This window comes from Chelonia mydas, chromosome 5, assembly GCF_015237465.2.
Source record: "Chelonia mydas isolate rCheMyd1 chromosome 5, rCheMyd1.pri.v2, whole genome shotgun sequence".
Classification (NCBI taxonomy): domain Eukaryota; kingdom Metazoa; phylum Chordata; order Testudines; family Cheloniidae; genus Chelonia; species Chelonia mydas.
In genome coordinates this window covers 9,697,817-9,713,608 of record NC_051245.2, presented here as the reverse complement: position 1 = coordinate 9,713,608, position 15,792 = coordinate 9,697,817, and the positions used below count along the sequence as shown (strand labels likewise).

Genomic DNA, 15,792 nt, shown 5'->3' with positions numbered 1-15,792 from the left:
TATATAAATAAATTTCTTATCTTTAAGGAACAAATTACTTTTTTGGATTATGAATTTTAAATCCTCAAATAAATACAATCCAAAGTTTTGGCATCCAGATCTGAGTCTGTTCTCCCATCTGTAAAAGCAGGTCATTTAATTCCCTGGTTTTCAGCACAGTCCTAACCAAGACTTCATTGTTGTACCTGAATCGATTTGTGGTGTAGCAAGTATTTACATAGTTGAACAACATTAAACTGCACCTACAAATTATATATAGGGCCCTACCAAATTCATGGTCCACTTTGGTCAATTTCACAGTCATAGGATTTTAAAAATATTAAATTTCATGATTTCAGCTCTTTAAATCTGAAATTTTACGGTGTTGTATCTGTAGGGGTCCTGACCCAACTCTGAAGGCAGCAGTGCAGAAGTAAGTGTGGCATGGTATGGTACTGCCACCCTTATTTCTGTGCTGCTGCTGGAGGGACACTGCCTTCAGAACTGGGTGCCTGGCCAGCAGCCACTGCTCTCCAGCCACCCAGGTCTGAAGACAGCGCAGAAGTAAGGGTGGCAAAACCATGACTCCCCTACCTTGTAACCCTCCCACAACCCTCTTTTGAGTCAGGACCCCCATTTTGAGAAATGCTGGTCTCCCCCGTGAAATTTGTATAATACAGGGTGAAAGTACACAGAACACCAGATTTCACAGTCCGTGACGCGTTTTTCACGGCCGTGAATTTGGTAGGGCCCTACTTATATATGTGAGTGATATCCGTTGAGTCCCCTAAATACAGGTAGGTGAAGTGTTGTGGCTGTAGATTGAAGGGGAAAACAACAAAAAAAGAACCCTTCAATTTTAAAACTCTGCCCCCGTATGCTCAAGTATTAATACCTGCACCTTTGCCAGCATTGTCATCCAGTCAGATTCTTGCAACTGAAGTAGGGTTACACCAGATTAGCACTAAACTGGGAGACCATCAACCAAAACTCAGTGCTGCAGGGAGTGGTCTTTCCTTTAATTCACTACTAAATAAATGCTACAAGGAGCTGCAGGAGCTAATATGACACAAAACGCAGGTCCCAGCAATTTATGATCATTAAGATCCAACTGCACTTTTTACAAGAGCAGTGCTCTGGCCAAATTCTATGTCAGGTAATTACACTCCATCTATTTAGAGTCCCCTGCAGTTTCAGATAGATACATTTCACTAGCAGGTGTTTTGTTTCTTATGATATCCATCCTCTATCTACTTCACTGGAGTGTTATGAGGATTAACTACTTAAAGCCTCTTGAGTATTTGGAAGTCCTTGAATGAAAGTTACCACAAAACTGCAAACTAGATTTTTAACAATACTGCCAAAGGGCTTCTTACATTTTAATAAGCTGAAAGTCCCCTCAAACTACTCCAAGTTCATCTTTCCCCATTTTCAGGAAGGTAATTTACTGACATTGAATTTAAATTTTGAAGATGGCATTAATTTTGTTTCAAACTACAGCTTCCATGGTAATTTTGAAAGATTGCTATCCAGGATCCTATATTTATTACGTAGCAAAATTTATGCTCTGAAAGGTGGGCCACAGCGAAAAGGGGGAACTTCCTCTCATGAAAATGGGATGGTAGCATTCAATTTCCCCTAGAGTTATGCTGTCACCATTAAAAGGTCTGACCTGCTAAGACAAAGCAACAGAACCTTCATGGTGGTTGCACCTCCGCTGGAAAATTACAATTCCTAATTCATTGCTACCACTGGTAATTCACCACCAATGCCGTTCTGCAAGTCCTAATTTTACTAAATTTAGACAAGGCGAGTCTGTGCCTAAGTAGGAAAGTGAAGTAGAAAGGAGAGTGTAAAGTGATGTGCTTATTGTTAAAATTCATTCAGTGTGCAGATGTTAAATCCTAACACACTGACAAAAACTTTAAGGTGATCCAGATAAATATATTCTGCACTTTTATTTGTATTACTGTTGCACCTAGGAGCCCTAGTCATGGATCAGAACCCCATTGTGCTGAGCACTGTATAAAACACAGAATAGTAAGACAGTCCCTGCTCTAAAGAGCTCACAATTTAAGGATAAAACAATAGATAGATGGCTACTGCCAGGAGAATCCAAGAAAACAAGGAGACAATATTAGTCAGCATGATAGGCAGTGGTCTTAGAACAATGGCAAGGCTGCTGGTTTAGTAGGCATAACAGAAAAGGAGTTTTAAGGAGGGATTTGGAGGATAATTAATTTTGGAGATGTTTACAAGCTAGTATGTTCGTTCTCTCTCTCTCTCTCATCATGATTTTTTTTTTTATATATATATTCATACATACAGAGAGAGAGAGAGAATGTTTTAAAGCTTCTTTATTTTACATACAACAGGGTCTGGTAAATTCAGCAAATCTACTTATAGTGCCTGCAGCACTTTTGGGGAGCATCTGGAGTCCAACTATCTTTCACTTTGGCGTCTCCTCAGAAGAGCTGCATTAGACGATCCAATTGTAACAATGAAGAAGAGCTGAGAACACTTAAGGGCTTGCATCGGGCACAAAAAAACTGTTCAAGGGCCCTGTTGTCTGGGGGCCTGAAATCCTGTTCTGACTTTGCAGCACTCTCCAAATGAGACCAAGGCATGCACCAAAACCCGTGTTCTTTCCCTAATGTCAGGCTGGGGTCCCCATTCTTGGTAAGACTCCACAAAGTTCACAGCTGGTACAATCCTTGAGTTCATTACGTTCTTAGACTCAAGAGCAATGTGCCCTGCCACATACATGCTTGAGGTTTGAGCATGCTTTATTCGGCTGGCAAATAAAGTCAGGGCCAAAGTCTCTATTTCCATTCATATGCCAACTTGTTTTACTGATGCAGTCATACTGGCTCCATGCTTTCAATAATAAAAATAAAAGAGGGGACAAAAGCAAAACAAAAACAAAAACCCCCAAAACAAGTTGCCTTCAATAAATGGAAGAGACAAAAGTTTTAAGATGGGTTGTTTCAAAAAGGTGCAACTTCTGGGAACTTTACTCTTTTTAAATGTGTTCCATCAAGTCGGTGACAATTCAGCTTCACAACTAGCAGTTCTTTCTAAGGCAGCGAAGGGTCTACTGACGGATGGCATTCAAGTACCAGTATTTATATATGCAACGATTTGTGATGCAGCAATGATCGGTTGATGTTGTTTGAAACTGCGTATTTTGCTGGAAGACAAAGTGTCTCATTACATAGTTGCTGCCATAGTGCCTGATCTTGGCTTTGGAAGCAAGAAATTAAAAATGCATAGGAATCAATGACAGTTTATAATGCCAGGTTTCAGAGTAGCAGCCGTGTTAGTCTGTATTCGCAAAAGAAGAGGAGTACTTGTGGCACCTTAGAGACTAACCAATTTATTTGAGCATAAGCTTTCGTGAGCTACAGCTCACTTATGCTCAAATAAATTGGTTAGTCTCTAAGGTGCCACAAGTCCTCCTTTTCTTTTAGTTTATAATGCATCTCAATTCGGTGAGACGCAAGACAATATCTATTCTCATACAAAAGGAATCGCTTGCAGTGCTGTTATTTTGAAGTATTTTACAGAAAAAATACCGAGGCATAATACGTACATTTTAAGTTACATAGGCTCAGGTACATTGTATATGAATTGCCAAAATATGTATTAAGGTATCAGAAAGGCTTTTGAGTTTGAAAAAATGAGAAGCTACATGACTTAGTTTACACAATTATACTTTTATCTATTAAATGTAATTAATACTTTGTTTGTTACCACTAAATCTCTTTCTTGAACATATACTGAAACAATACATGGCAGAGTCAAAATAATTGAGCTTACTAAAATAAATCTAAAAAAAATTACAAATGCTTCAGTATTAAAGGGACACTAAAAAAAAATGAAATAAATCAGCTATGGTTACCAGTAAAAATAAGGGGGGTGGGAGAGAGATCTATTTTCATTTTGTTTACTTTATGATTTCAACAATACTTTGTATAGGGTCAATTTTATTGTTTCTCCTGTATGGTCAATCTCTTCTTTTGTAGAAGCCCCTTTAGCTCCCTGATTTAAAAAAACAAACAAACAAAAAGAATAAAGGACATACTATTTAAAAGTTACTCAGACCCTGGATTCATTTTTTGAATTCATTTTGTCCCTCTCCCCCCCACACCCTTTTTTTTTTTTTGGTTAAAGAGTACATGGTGACACTGTCCCGTTTAAGCTCTGGAGACAAACTAAAGTGGCAATTCTCCAACAAAAAAAAAAATTCAAAAACAGACTCCAATAAGGCACTGCTGAATTGGAATTAATTTGCAAACTGGACACAATTAACCTAGGCTTGAATAAAGACTGGGAGTGGATGGGTCATTACACAAAGTAAAACTATTTCCCCGTGTTTATTTCTCCCTCCCCACACACATTGTTCCTCACACGTTCTTGTCAACTGCTCACCTTGATTATCCCTACAAAAGTTTTTTTTTTTCTTCTTCTTCGCCACTCCCCCCTGCTGGTAATAGCTCACCTTACCTGATCACTCTCGTTACAGTGTGTATGGTAACACCCATTGTTTCGTGTTCTCTGTGTATATAAATCTCCCCACTGTATTTTCTATTGCATGCATCCGATGAAGTGAGCTGTAGCTCACGAAAGCTTATGCTCAAATAAATTTGTTAGTCTCTAAGATGCCACAAGTACTCCCTTTCTTTTTACAGAAAATTTTAGAGCCCATAAACTACTACATGTATTGTTATCTTGATTCTACAGTACACTGATTACATGTTTCTGATGTAGAGTAGGGAAGAGCTGTTTTCATGTCCTGATGTTCATGTTTAATGCTGTATTCTGCCTAATAAAGGACTAATTTTACATTTAGTTTTGTCATAAGCACAAAATACCCTCTACAGAAAGAGCTGTGATGGTGCCCATACTCATGCTATCCCACAAAGGAATCACACCTCTTCCCATGTGTTGAGAGGAAAGACAAGCCTTATGGAATGGACTTTAAATGCAAGACTTGAAGGAGCTGACAGCTGTGGACTATTAAGAGAAAGCCATAAAAGGCTCCTGGGATCTGTTGAATTTCCTCCCACACGGAACATAAGATCGAGTACTGAAACCCACAGCTGGGTCCAGTAGTGCCCTATTTATGGCCCCCATTGCCCAGGAGGGCTTACACGGTTTAAACAAATCCTGCTAAGAAGGGAAAGCTTTGTGGTTATACAAACTATATTGCCAGAAAAATGTTTGTGTTTAGCTTCTCAACCACAAGAGAAGACTAGAACTAGTCTTTTTGCATCAAAGTCAATGGGAGACTCAGTGGTAAGTATAAGGCCTGATACCAAGTGTTTGTAGGATTGATTCCATACAGGTACTTTTAATAAACAGGTTCCACACTTTCAAAAATATCATAAATATCAGTTTATATATTTTTCTTCCTCAAACTGATGCAGAATTTAAGATTTTGAGAAGTCTGCTTACCAGTCACAAAGGAAATCATTAAGGAAAAAGGTACATTCAAGCCCACACTGTTTTACTATCTTATAGAGTATATATTACAACACAGAGATAAGAGGAATTTCAGACAGAATTTATCATGGATAAGTACTGCCCTCTGCTGCACTGCTTAGGATTTTCCAGTGGAAAAACTAAATTCAGTCCCCAGTGTAAGGATTTTCATGTGAATTGGAGTTGCAAGACAGGGGCTTTATTTTCTGCAGCCTTTCATACGCATTGTATTAAAAAATGTTTTACAGGTTCACAATACAAACAGCAAACTGACACACAAAACTAGACGCAACTACAAAGGAGAGTAAATGTTTTGGGACAAAGATATTTTGTTAAAGTTTCATGCTAGTTTTCAAACAATTTAAATCTGATAAAAATGAAATGAACACAAACTGGGGCCCATCCAGGAAATAAATAAAACCTTTACTAAAGAGCTTAGGTCAGAGATTCATTCCATATCAAAATTCATACTCTGCATTAATGCTTAAGTGCATCATTTAACAAAATCAGAGTTTATACATTGGCTCAGTTTTCTCTCCAGCCATTTAATGTTGTTTTCTGTTGATTACTCTGTTTTAATTTAAGAAAGGTTTTAATTTAGTGACAGTGATACCAGTTTCACCTTTAAAAATAACAAAAATGCTAAGGTAATTATGAGAGAGAGGCTTTGGGTAAATGTCAAATTCCAGATGGTGGGTATTTACTGAATGTAAGGAAGCTAAACCAATATATTTCAACTGTGGTTTTCAACCTGTGGTCGGTGGACCCTTGGGAATCCTCAGACTATGTCTAAGGTTTCCAAAGGAGTCCATACCACCACCTGACATTTTTTTAGGGGTCTGCAAATGAAAAAAAAAAAAAAAAGGTTGAAAACCATCGTCTTACACCACACTTCCAGACACAAGTAAGAATTTGGAAACTCTTCAGACTTGTTAAACATAATGTAGATACCAGATCATCATAAATGGTGTGTGACTAGCTCAAGTTACCTAAAGTTCAGTCAAGACCATGGACCTACATTTTATTTGCCATACATTGAAATGGGTAAAGCCATTGTAACTGGTTTGGTCCCCAAATCCTTTTACTACACCAGCCTGTTTGAGGTCTAATAAAATAGCAGAAACATACACTATGCTAATTATGTTTTTATACTTATAATAAAATGTTATCAGGTGGACTTAGAGAGTCAGGCTGGAAAAATGCTATGTAATTAGGGAAATTATAAATTGAATGCTAGAAGCCTTACATTCTTCAGTAAACAAATTTGACATATTGGAATTTAACTAATCTCTGCAATTCAGGAACTGTGTTTGACCAGATTTAGGGTGACAACGAAGAAATAACAATACATTTATTTACATCACCCACACATTCCAACTTCAGAAAACCCTGACAACTATCAAAATGGGGTGCTAACTGTGACCTGCTATGGTTAAGGTTGCATGACACTTCCCATAGTAATGTCACTTTCAACAGTCTGGGGCTTCAGAAAATGATCACCTTTCAGGCTCAAAATCTCAATGCTAGGTTTATGTCCAAGGTACTTTTTTTTTTGTTGAGGGGTGGAGGGTAAGGAGAGAATAAGAAAATGTTCCCTTGTTTGAATATATGACGAAAAATACACTTTCTTCATAATAAAAAAGGTCAACTTCATAGAAGTAACAACTGAAGGTAGAAAGCTGATATTTGGCATGGAGATAGTCCTAATTGCCTTTAAGCCTCTCAGAAAATTAGCTTTGTTTTTTTTGGAGTTATGAGCCTTTGAAAATCATTCTGTGAATACGGAGAACATTTTGCATGGGTAACTGCTAAGCTCATAAAGGAGGCAGCTAAGAAAGGTCATACTCTGTTAGCTGGAAAACTACGTGACAGCTGCATGCTCCACACCTGTCCCTATAAAAATACCGTCTCCAAGGAAATGTGCACAGGTTTGGGAGTCTAGTGGTCTGAAGTTCTGTTCCCATCTCCCCAGCTGATTGGCTTTAATTCTCTGCCCTTATTTACTGAAGCCTCATACACTCTGGAAAGTAATACATACTACCAACCTTTTACAGAGAACAACTGAAGTGAAGCTAACATTTTCAGAAATTGCCTCTTTATTTTGGGTCCCAATTGCTAGACTAAGTACCTAGATATTCAGAGGTGCTGAGTTTCTGGATCTCAGATTGACTTCAACTGTTACATAATTAACAATGCAAAGAGGTTGCAATCAGGAATAGGGAGCCTTTTTGTTAAGTGTTCTACAAAGAACATGTCTCAGGGTGTACTGGCTCTTTAAAGACATGCCCAAACCAAGGCCCAGTACACTCTTGTTACTGTTGAAGCCCACATCAAACGCATTCTGGGACTTGCAAGTTCTAGGGCGCTTAGGTTGAGAGCAAAAGCTTCTGGGAAAGGGGTTGGGACCATAAGTAACCTTCTCAGAACAGGGAGAGAACATGAAGTGAAGTGACTCCAGCTGAGAGGAAAGCATAGAGGGAACCTATAGGGAAAAAAGCTTGTGGAATAGCTGGAGAGGAGAAGCAGGCAGGAGGATAAGAACTCTGGGAAGGAATGTGATGTGTGTGTTTAGTAAAGAACTGCCTGTGAACCCCTGCACCATCAAAGTTTAGCAATGCACCAAGGGGTGAAGGTTTGTGGACTTCATTTCTGTTGGACTCGTTTACCTCAGAAAGGGAAGAAGGAAGGTTTTGTGGGAGGGCTAAACTACCCTACCAGGAACAGTGTAATTGAGACAATGACCATGCTTAACTATAAACCACTACAACTATATTATATGGTCACTGCCTCTAAGAGCTTACAAGCTACAGTAATTAAGACAGGATGCAACAAGTTTAACAAACAGGGTACAGAAGGGTAGGTAGGAAGAATGTGTTTAAAAAAAAGGATAGCTCTATATTTACAAAGGCTAGCTAGTGCACAATTTGGTGAGTCCAATTCAATTGTAAACATTTTCAAACACAAGTGCCTATTGTTTTTAAAACTTCTGCCATTGCCTAATTTGCTTTTTTTAAAAAGTTTTGCTTATGAAAGTTTCCAGAATCTCTCTCTCTCAATTTCAATGCACAGGGTTTTTTAAACATGCATTTCAGATAATTGTTATACCTTTGCCTGTATAATTATAACATGCGTTAGAAACACTGAGAAAAAATATTAAGGATTTTAGACATGCATTTAAGATTCTAGGACAGGGGTCGGCAACCTTTCAGAAGTGGTGTGCCAAGTCTTCGTCTATTCACTTTAATTTAAGGTTTTGCGTGACGGTAATACATTAACGATTTTAGAAGCTCTCTCTCTATAAGTCTACATTATATAACTAAACTATTGTTGTATGTAAAATAAACAAGATTTTTAAAATGTTTAAGAAGCTTCATTTAAAATTAAATTAAAATGCGGATCTTATCAGTTAAGTGCAGTGGTTCTTAACCTGGGGTGCACGCACTCCCTGCAGGTGCGAGACATGCAAGATTTTTTGAGAAGGTAAATCATCGAGAACACAAATTAAGCACGGGCACATAAGTACAACTACTTTCTTTCATCAAACCTATGTATTTATTAACATTATACATTTAACAATTACTGTAATATACAAAGTTTTTAAGTTTTCAAGTTTTAAAGGTTTCAGAGTAGCAGCCGTGTTAGTCTGTATCTGCAAAAAGAAAAGGAGTACTTGTGGCACCTTAGAGACTAACGAATTTATTTGAGCATAAGCTTTCGAGCTTTCGTGAGCTACAGCTCACTTCATCGGATGCATGCAGCGGGGTCCCAGCAACCGGCCCCGTTCAGCCTGCTGCTGGCCTGGGGTTCCGTTCACCCAGGTAGGCAGCGGGCTGAGTTTTTAAGCTAACTGTAGTGCAATTTTTTTTTATAAGGGCTGCAGAGCGCTGGGCCCAGGCCAGGAGCAGAGCCCTGGGCTGGCTGCCAGTACCCCAAGCCAGCAGGAGGGCTGAGCAGGGCTGGAGGCCCAGACCCAGCTGGCAGGGGGCCGAGCGGCTGGAACCCCAGACCAGCAGCGAGTGAGTGGGGCCGGTGGCCAGGACCCCGGCTGGCAAGGGGCTGGCGGCTGGGACCCCAGACTGTCAGCAGGCTGAGCTGGGTGATGGACAGAACCCCAGACCGGCAGCGGCTCACCCACTGCCAGTCTGGGGTTCCGCCGGCTCCTGCCAGCCAGGGTCCCAGCTGCCAGCCCCGTTCAGCCCACTGCTGGCTGGGGATTCCGTTCACTCAGGCCGGCAGCCAAGACCCCGGCTGGCAAAGGGCCGGCAGCCGGAACTCCAGATTGTCAGCGGGCTGAGCAGGGCCGGCGGACAGAACCCCAGACCAGCGGTGGGCTGAGCAGCTCAGCCCGCTGCCGGTCTGGGGTCCCGTCCGCCGGCTCCTGCCAGCCGAGGTCCCGGCCGCCGGCCCCGCTCAGACTGCTGCCAGCCTGGGGTTCCGTTCACCCAGGCAGGCAGTGGGCTGAGTGAGACTGGGGGCCGGGACCCCGGCTGGCAGCAGCGTGCCAGTAAAAATCAGCTCGCGTGCCACAGGTTGCCGATCCCTTCTAGGAATTGACAGAAGGACACATGGAACCACTTTTGGGTTAAAAACAGTATTAGAACCACAGGAATGAGCAGGGATACCTTGGTGTAATAATCAAGATGGTCAAATATCAATATAACTAGTACTAAAAAAACATGTTTAAACTTGTACTGTATTTGGAATGCAGCTGAGTGTATAATAGCTGCCAAATCTGTCTGAAAAAAGTCTTTTTACAACAGGCACACAATTAATAGATCCTGAAATTGCTTTGAGACTGTGTGAAAGAGCCTATGAAAAATTAAACAATTTTATAAAGAACAATTAGGATTTTTGGAGCCAGCATTACTTTCTAATTAGTAATTACCCATTAATTTCATCATTGTTTTCCTAACGTTTCAGCTAAAACTTGAAAGGTTTAAGTTATCAGTGTCAAATTTCCTGTTTTGAGGACAAAATTAATCAGAGAGGCAGTTACAATAAGCAACTCAATTTCATTTTAATCTGCTGAGTGTTGCTTTCCAGCAATGCACATTTTAGTCAACCAATTTTGTAACTGACAACATTTTTAGCAGTCCTTAATTTGCACAGAACAGGAATTTCAGTATTATTGCATTGTTTGTACATTAGCCTGTAAAGAAAAAAATAATTCATTTCCATGCCACTTTTAGTTATGAATTCTAGTTCTTCTTCAAAACTCAGAAACAATTCTATTACAATGAAACACACAAGAGTGTATGTAGGATAGGCACAACAGTATAAACTGAAAAGTGGAGAGAAAATGTATTGTTTATAAGAATATTGGTATTTAACTGCAATTACTAGACTCCCATTATATACATCTCCACTGACATCAGTATCCAACATGCACTCATTTTACATGGTGAAATAAGTATTTAATTTTGTGCATGATGCAGTCTGCTCCCTACTTGCTACCTCACTAATACGTTCAATCTCAAGCTATAAATTACTAACAAGTCAACTTTAGATCGTCTGATGTAGCCTTAACATTAAAAAAAAAAGTCTAATCCACAACTATCACTTGTTGGATGTTAGAGTGTCCATAAAATAAAATTCAACAAAACATTAGGCCAATATATATTTGCAAAGTTATACTGTAGCAGTATTTGATGATTTTTTTTTTTAAATACCTGTTTTTGTTAGCAAGAGATTATCCAGATGTCGGTCTCCAACTCCAAGGATATAGGTAATAACACAATAACCAGCTGCAATGAAAAGTAAATTATAAACAATCAATAATATTCCATATCCTGGATATCCTGTGTTCCATACTGTTCATAGTAGTAGGTTTGCCATTAGCTTAATTCTTGAAAAATGGATAAACTGGGAAAGCAAGAACATAGGGAGTATAAAGAACAACTTTTGAAATAAAATGAAATGCAAAGAGAAATGTAGTAGGTATCTTCTTATGTATTAATGAAATCTTAAAATCTAATATTGTATAGTTGTATGTACATTTACAAGGCTACATATGCTTAAAATCTGAAAGTCACCTTATTTCTTCCAACATTAGATCAGCATGGAATGATTTAATACACCATGAAAGTGAAACTAAAATAAATATTTTAAAGTCCTGCAAATAGTATCATTTACACAATTCTATTTGCCAGTGTTATACTGCTTTCACACTTGGCTCCTATAATCTTATGGTGACAGTGAAGTTACAACTAAGTCATCAATGAGTCCCTAATGCTAACAATGCTCACACTATTAACATTAGACTTGGTGGGGAAAAAAAATCACTGGAATAATTTTTTCTGAAAAAAACAAAAACAAATTGGAAGAGCGTCTAGCTTGTGAGTAATAATACCTGAGGTCTCAAGAGGGAGACCAGTATAGCAGCCTTTCAAGACTTTCTGTAATCTGCCTGCAACAATATCTAGAGTGAGAAATACTATTTGTAACCAATTTCTTTAGTGAAACTAGCTTAGTTTGTGTGTTTGGTTTCACTTGCTTAGTAATCTGCTTTGTTCTGTTTACTACCCCTTTTATCACTTAAAATCTGCCTTTTGTAGTTAATAAAATTTGTTTAATATAATAATATAACCCAGTTTCTGTAATTTCTAACGGGGGGGGGGGGGGGGGAGGGGCAAGAAGTTGTGCATACCTTCCTCCACATTGAGGGAGGAGGCAGATTTCATAACACACCTTTGGGTCTGCACTCCAAGGGAGGTGGACACCTGAGTGCTGAAGCAAGTCCCTTAAACTGAATCTTCCCAGAGCTGATCTGCAGCTGGGTGTGGCCCTGCCTGTGTGTGTGTTAGAGGAGGTTTTAAGAGCCTGGCTCAGCAAGACAGGTTAAAGGGGGCCCATGCTGGCAGAACAGGTAGACTCAGTGGTACATCAGCACATCAGGGGGCTTCCTAAGGGGCCTAACCCGTCACACTGCCATCATGTTGTTAGACAGGAAAATACACGATTGCAAGATATGTTTGGGAAATCTAAGTGTTCATTGGTTAACCAACATTTATCAGGATCACTGTGATACTATACTACTTAAATGATGAATTCCTCTCATTTCAGGTACTTGAAAAATGAGAAAAGTTAAAAATATCAATCACTATTTTTTAATAAATTCTACCTACAAGGCATCTGAATATGACTAACTCTACAGGTCCAATGGTGGCACACTACTGTCCTTTGTGCCGAAAGTGGCACATCTGATCAGCAAGTAAACATCTGTAATAAACTTACCACAACTTTTAACGTAAGTGTCCATGACCTCTGCACTTATCCCGTTAGGACCAGTCTCGCTTGGCGCATGTTTTCTGAAGAAGTTCTGGAAGGACATCAAAACACTTACTTACCCCATAAAGCTTTAAACTAACTTCAGGGAAGATAGAAAAGTTAGCAGTTTATGTCCTTGGTAAATCTATCACCATACTCTGTGAAGAGACACTTCTGGTATCAATCTTGAAACTTATAAGAAGGTCAAGGTTGAATTCAAGAATGTGTTATGTTCAAAGTTGACAGATAACGTTAAACAAACAAAAAAATGTAGCAAGTTATGTTTTCATGCTACAGTTTAGATCTCCGTTGGCATTTTCTTATTCACCAAAACAGAAACAGATTTAAAATCACTGTCACAAATTGAAGTGCTCTTCCTTTAAAATAACCCATAAAATTAAATTTGCATTGCAGAGTTATTGTATAATTACCATGAGCATCAAAAATGCTTCCATAGTAAATATATTTTTCTGCTAGACTAGAAAAAGCTAAACAGCACTAGCAATTCAAATTAATCTAAAAGTTGAGTAACATATTAGAATTATGTGATAAACATTAGACAAATTATGCACTAATACTTTATGCCGCTTACTTCCACTCAAAACAAACAAGTCTAGTAATTTTTATAGAAGTAGTCACAAGGTTTAAAGCTGAAATTTGGAATGGAATTAAGCCTTTATCAAGAGAGTCCATAACCGCCTTCTGAAGGAAACTGGTTTTGATTTTGCCAAGTTAGGAACATTTGGAAATCATGTATTGAACTTGAGAAGTGGAGTTTTTTCATGAAGTAATCACCTAAAGAAAAGCCATTCAAGGATGTGCAGCAAAGTTATCAGTTAACTGGTTAGTACCCTACATTGCTGAAAATGGCCAGGATACAGAAGTGAAGGGCCCTTTTCGATATTGTAATGTATAAAAGTGCAGGCTTTTGAAGTGCTGTGCAGGAGAAAGTCCTGCTCTGGTATGCCTTGGGAATTTAGTGTAGTGTATGTAGTGTAGAATCCCAGGATATTAGAGAAAGAAGGTGGGCGAGGTGATATATTTTATTGGACCAACTTCTGGTGGCAAGACAAGCTTTTGAGCCACACAGAGCTCTTCTTCAGGTAAAGGTCCTCAGTGTCACATCTAAAATGCACAGTGGAATAAATTGTTCAGCATAAGTAGTTAGCACGTATTCTAATCTAAGGGACCATTCAGGGTAGAGTGGCCTGTGACCTCTGCAGTCACAGGACAAAAAGAGGGGGTTAGCAGGTTACAGATTTTGTAATAAACCATAAATCCCATGTCTGTCTTCAGACCATGATTTTTAATGTTTAGCAGAGTTATGAATTTAAGCTCCCAGGCTCATCTTTTGAAAGTGTTGTGCACGTTTCCTTTGAGGACAAGGGCAGGTAGGTCAGACAAAGTAATTGTTTTATGAAAAGTGTTCACCCGCAGGTCATATGGTGTTTTTGTCTTTTATCGTTTTCCTGTGAGAGTTCATTCGGGAATGTAGTGATTGTCTGGTTTCACCTACATAGTTGTTATAGGGTCATTTAGTGCACTTGATGAGGTACACCACATGTTGTGATAGACATGTAGGATCCATTGATCTTGAAAGGTATGTTGTGGGGGGTGTTTATCATTCTAGCAGTGGCAATATGTCTGCAGGTTTTTCTTCTGTTCTTCTGGTAAGGTCCGATGCTACTTTGAGTTGGCATGTCCTGGTCTGTGGGGAGCTTGCTTATGATGATGAGCTTGGAGAGGTGTGTGCGCGCGCGTGTGTGTGTGTGGGGGGGTGTTGAGGAGAGAAGGTTGTTTGAAGGCCAGAAGTGAGGGATCATGAAAGATTTATTTCAGGATGGGGTCCCCCTCGAGTGTAGGTTGTAGTTGTCTGATGAAACCATGTATGGGTTCCAGTGTGAGCTAGTAGCTGACAAATAAGGGTGTACAGTTGGAGGGGTATTATTTCTGTCTTGGAGCAGGTTCTCAAAGTATTTGGGTGGTGTGTTCCATGATGCAAACTACTTCCCTGGTGAAGTGTCTTTGGTTGATGGTTTTGAGCATGTTAAGGTGTGCATCCTGGACTTTCTCTTTGGAGCATATTCTGTAATACCTGAGTGTCTGTTTGTAGATAACAGATTTCTTGGTGTGTTTGGGGTAGTTACTGGATCTATGAAGGTAGGTGTGCTGATGAGTGGATTTCTTGTATATGGCTGTCCGTAGGGTTCCATTGTTGAAGCTGATTGTGGTATCCAAAAAGCTGATGCTAGTGTGGGAGGTCTCAGTAACAAAAAACACTGGTATGTATCTCAACTGACTGTTCTAAAGCTTTTGCTACTACGAACTCCTATAGCAGACCTAAAACTAGAAAAAAAACCAGTACAGAAAGAGACCCATAACTATCAGTTTCAATTAATCAGTAAAGCACAGAGTTTCAGTGTCAAAACTAGTTGAGTCTTGCCCTGAATTCAACAATATTAATTTTAGTCATTAAATATCCATGCTGCATACTCATGCAAAAGATCAGCAATATGAAGACACTGTCCCCAAATGAACAAAAAAAGAAGAGACACCAGATCATATACCTGTATACTTTCTTCGGTAGCAAGAACTTCAGCAACAGGGACTGACTGAATAAACTGCATGAAACCTGTGATAAGAAAGCAGTATCTTCAGTACTTGAAGGTGTAAAATAAGTAGAGAATAACTTTGGTGAAGAAATAAAGCTATGCACCTTTTATTCCACTGCACTCAGCAAGCAAGGTTTTGCCAGTAAACATATAGCCTGCAGTAAATTTTAAATATACTTGTCACAACTACACAGCTGCTTGACCCAGGCTGGAAAGATATCTGGCTTCTGAAGGAATCTACCTAAGACATTATCTTGGGTGAGGAATTACTATTTGTAACCAATTCCTTTAGTGAATCAAATTTAGTGCTTTATTTGTTTGGTAATTTGCTTTGTGCTGTTTGCTACCTCTTTACCATTTAAAATTCACCTTTTATAGTTAATAAACGTATTTCTTTTTTTTTTATAATATAACTCAGTTTATGTAATTTGTAACTGGGGGGGCAAGAGGT

At 39.1% G+C, this 15,792-nt stretch overlaps 1 protein-coding gene across 8 annotated transcripts in view; it reads right to left on the bottom strand.

Moving 5' to 3' along the window:
• Nucleotides 1-15,792, bottom strand: part of PIK3C3 (phosphatidylinositol 3-kinase catalytic subunit type 3) — a 132,672-nt gene that overhangs the window by 45,782 nt on the left and 71,098 nt on the right. For 6 of the 8 annotated variants that reach the window (XR_005225897.2, XR_006290845.1, XM_037902443.2 and 3 more), the window contains 3 exons: nucleotides 15,297-15,361; nucleotides 12,697-12,781; nucleotides 11,133-11,207 (listed from right to left, as the gene is read on the bottom strand). Coding sequence is in view for 6 of the 8 variants with exons in the window: in XM_037902443.2 (XP_037758371.1) it covers nucleotides 11,133-11,207; nucleotides 12,697-12,781; nucleotides 15,297-15,361 (225 nt within the window). In the remaining 2 variants the exon portion in view is untranslated. Of the gene's footprint in view, nucleotides 1-2,301; nucleotides 3,170-11,132; nucleotides 11,208-12,696; nucleotides 12,782-15,296; nucleotides 15,362-15,792 lie in introns of those variants that run through there. The other 2 variants (XM_043546419.1, XM_037902445.2) reach the window with 2 other exon arrangements.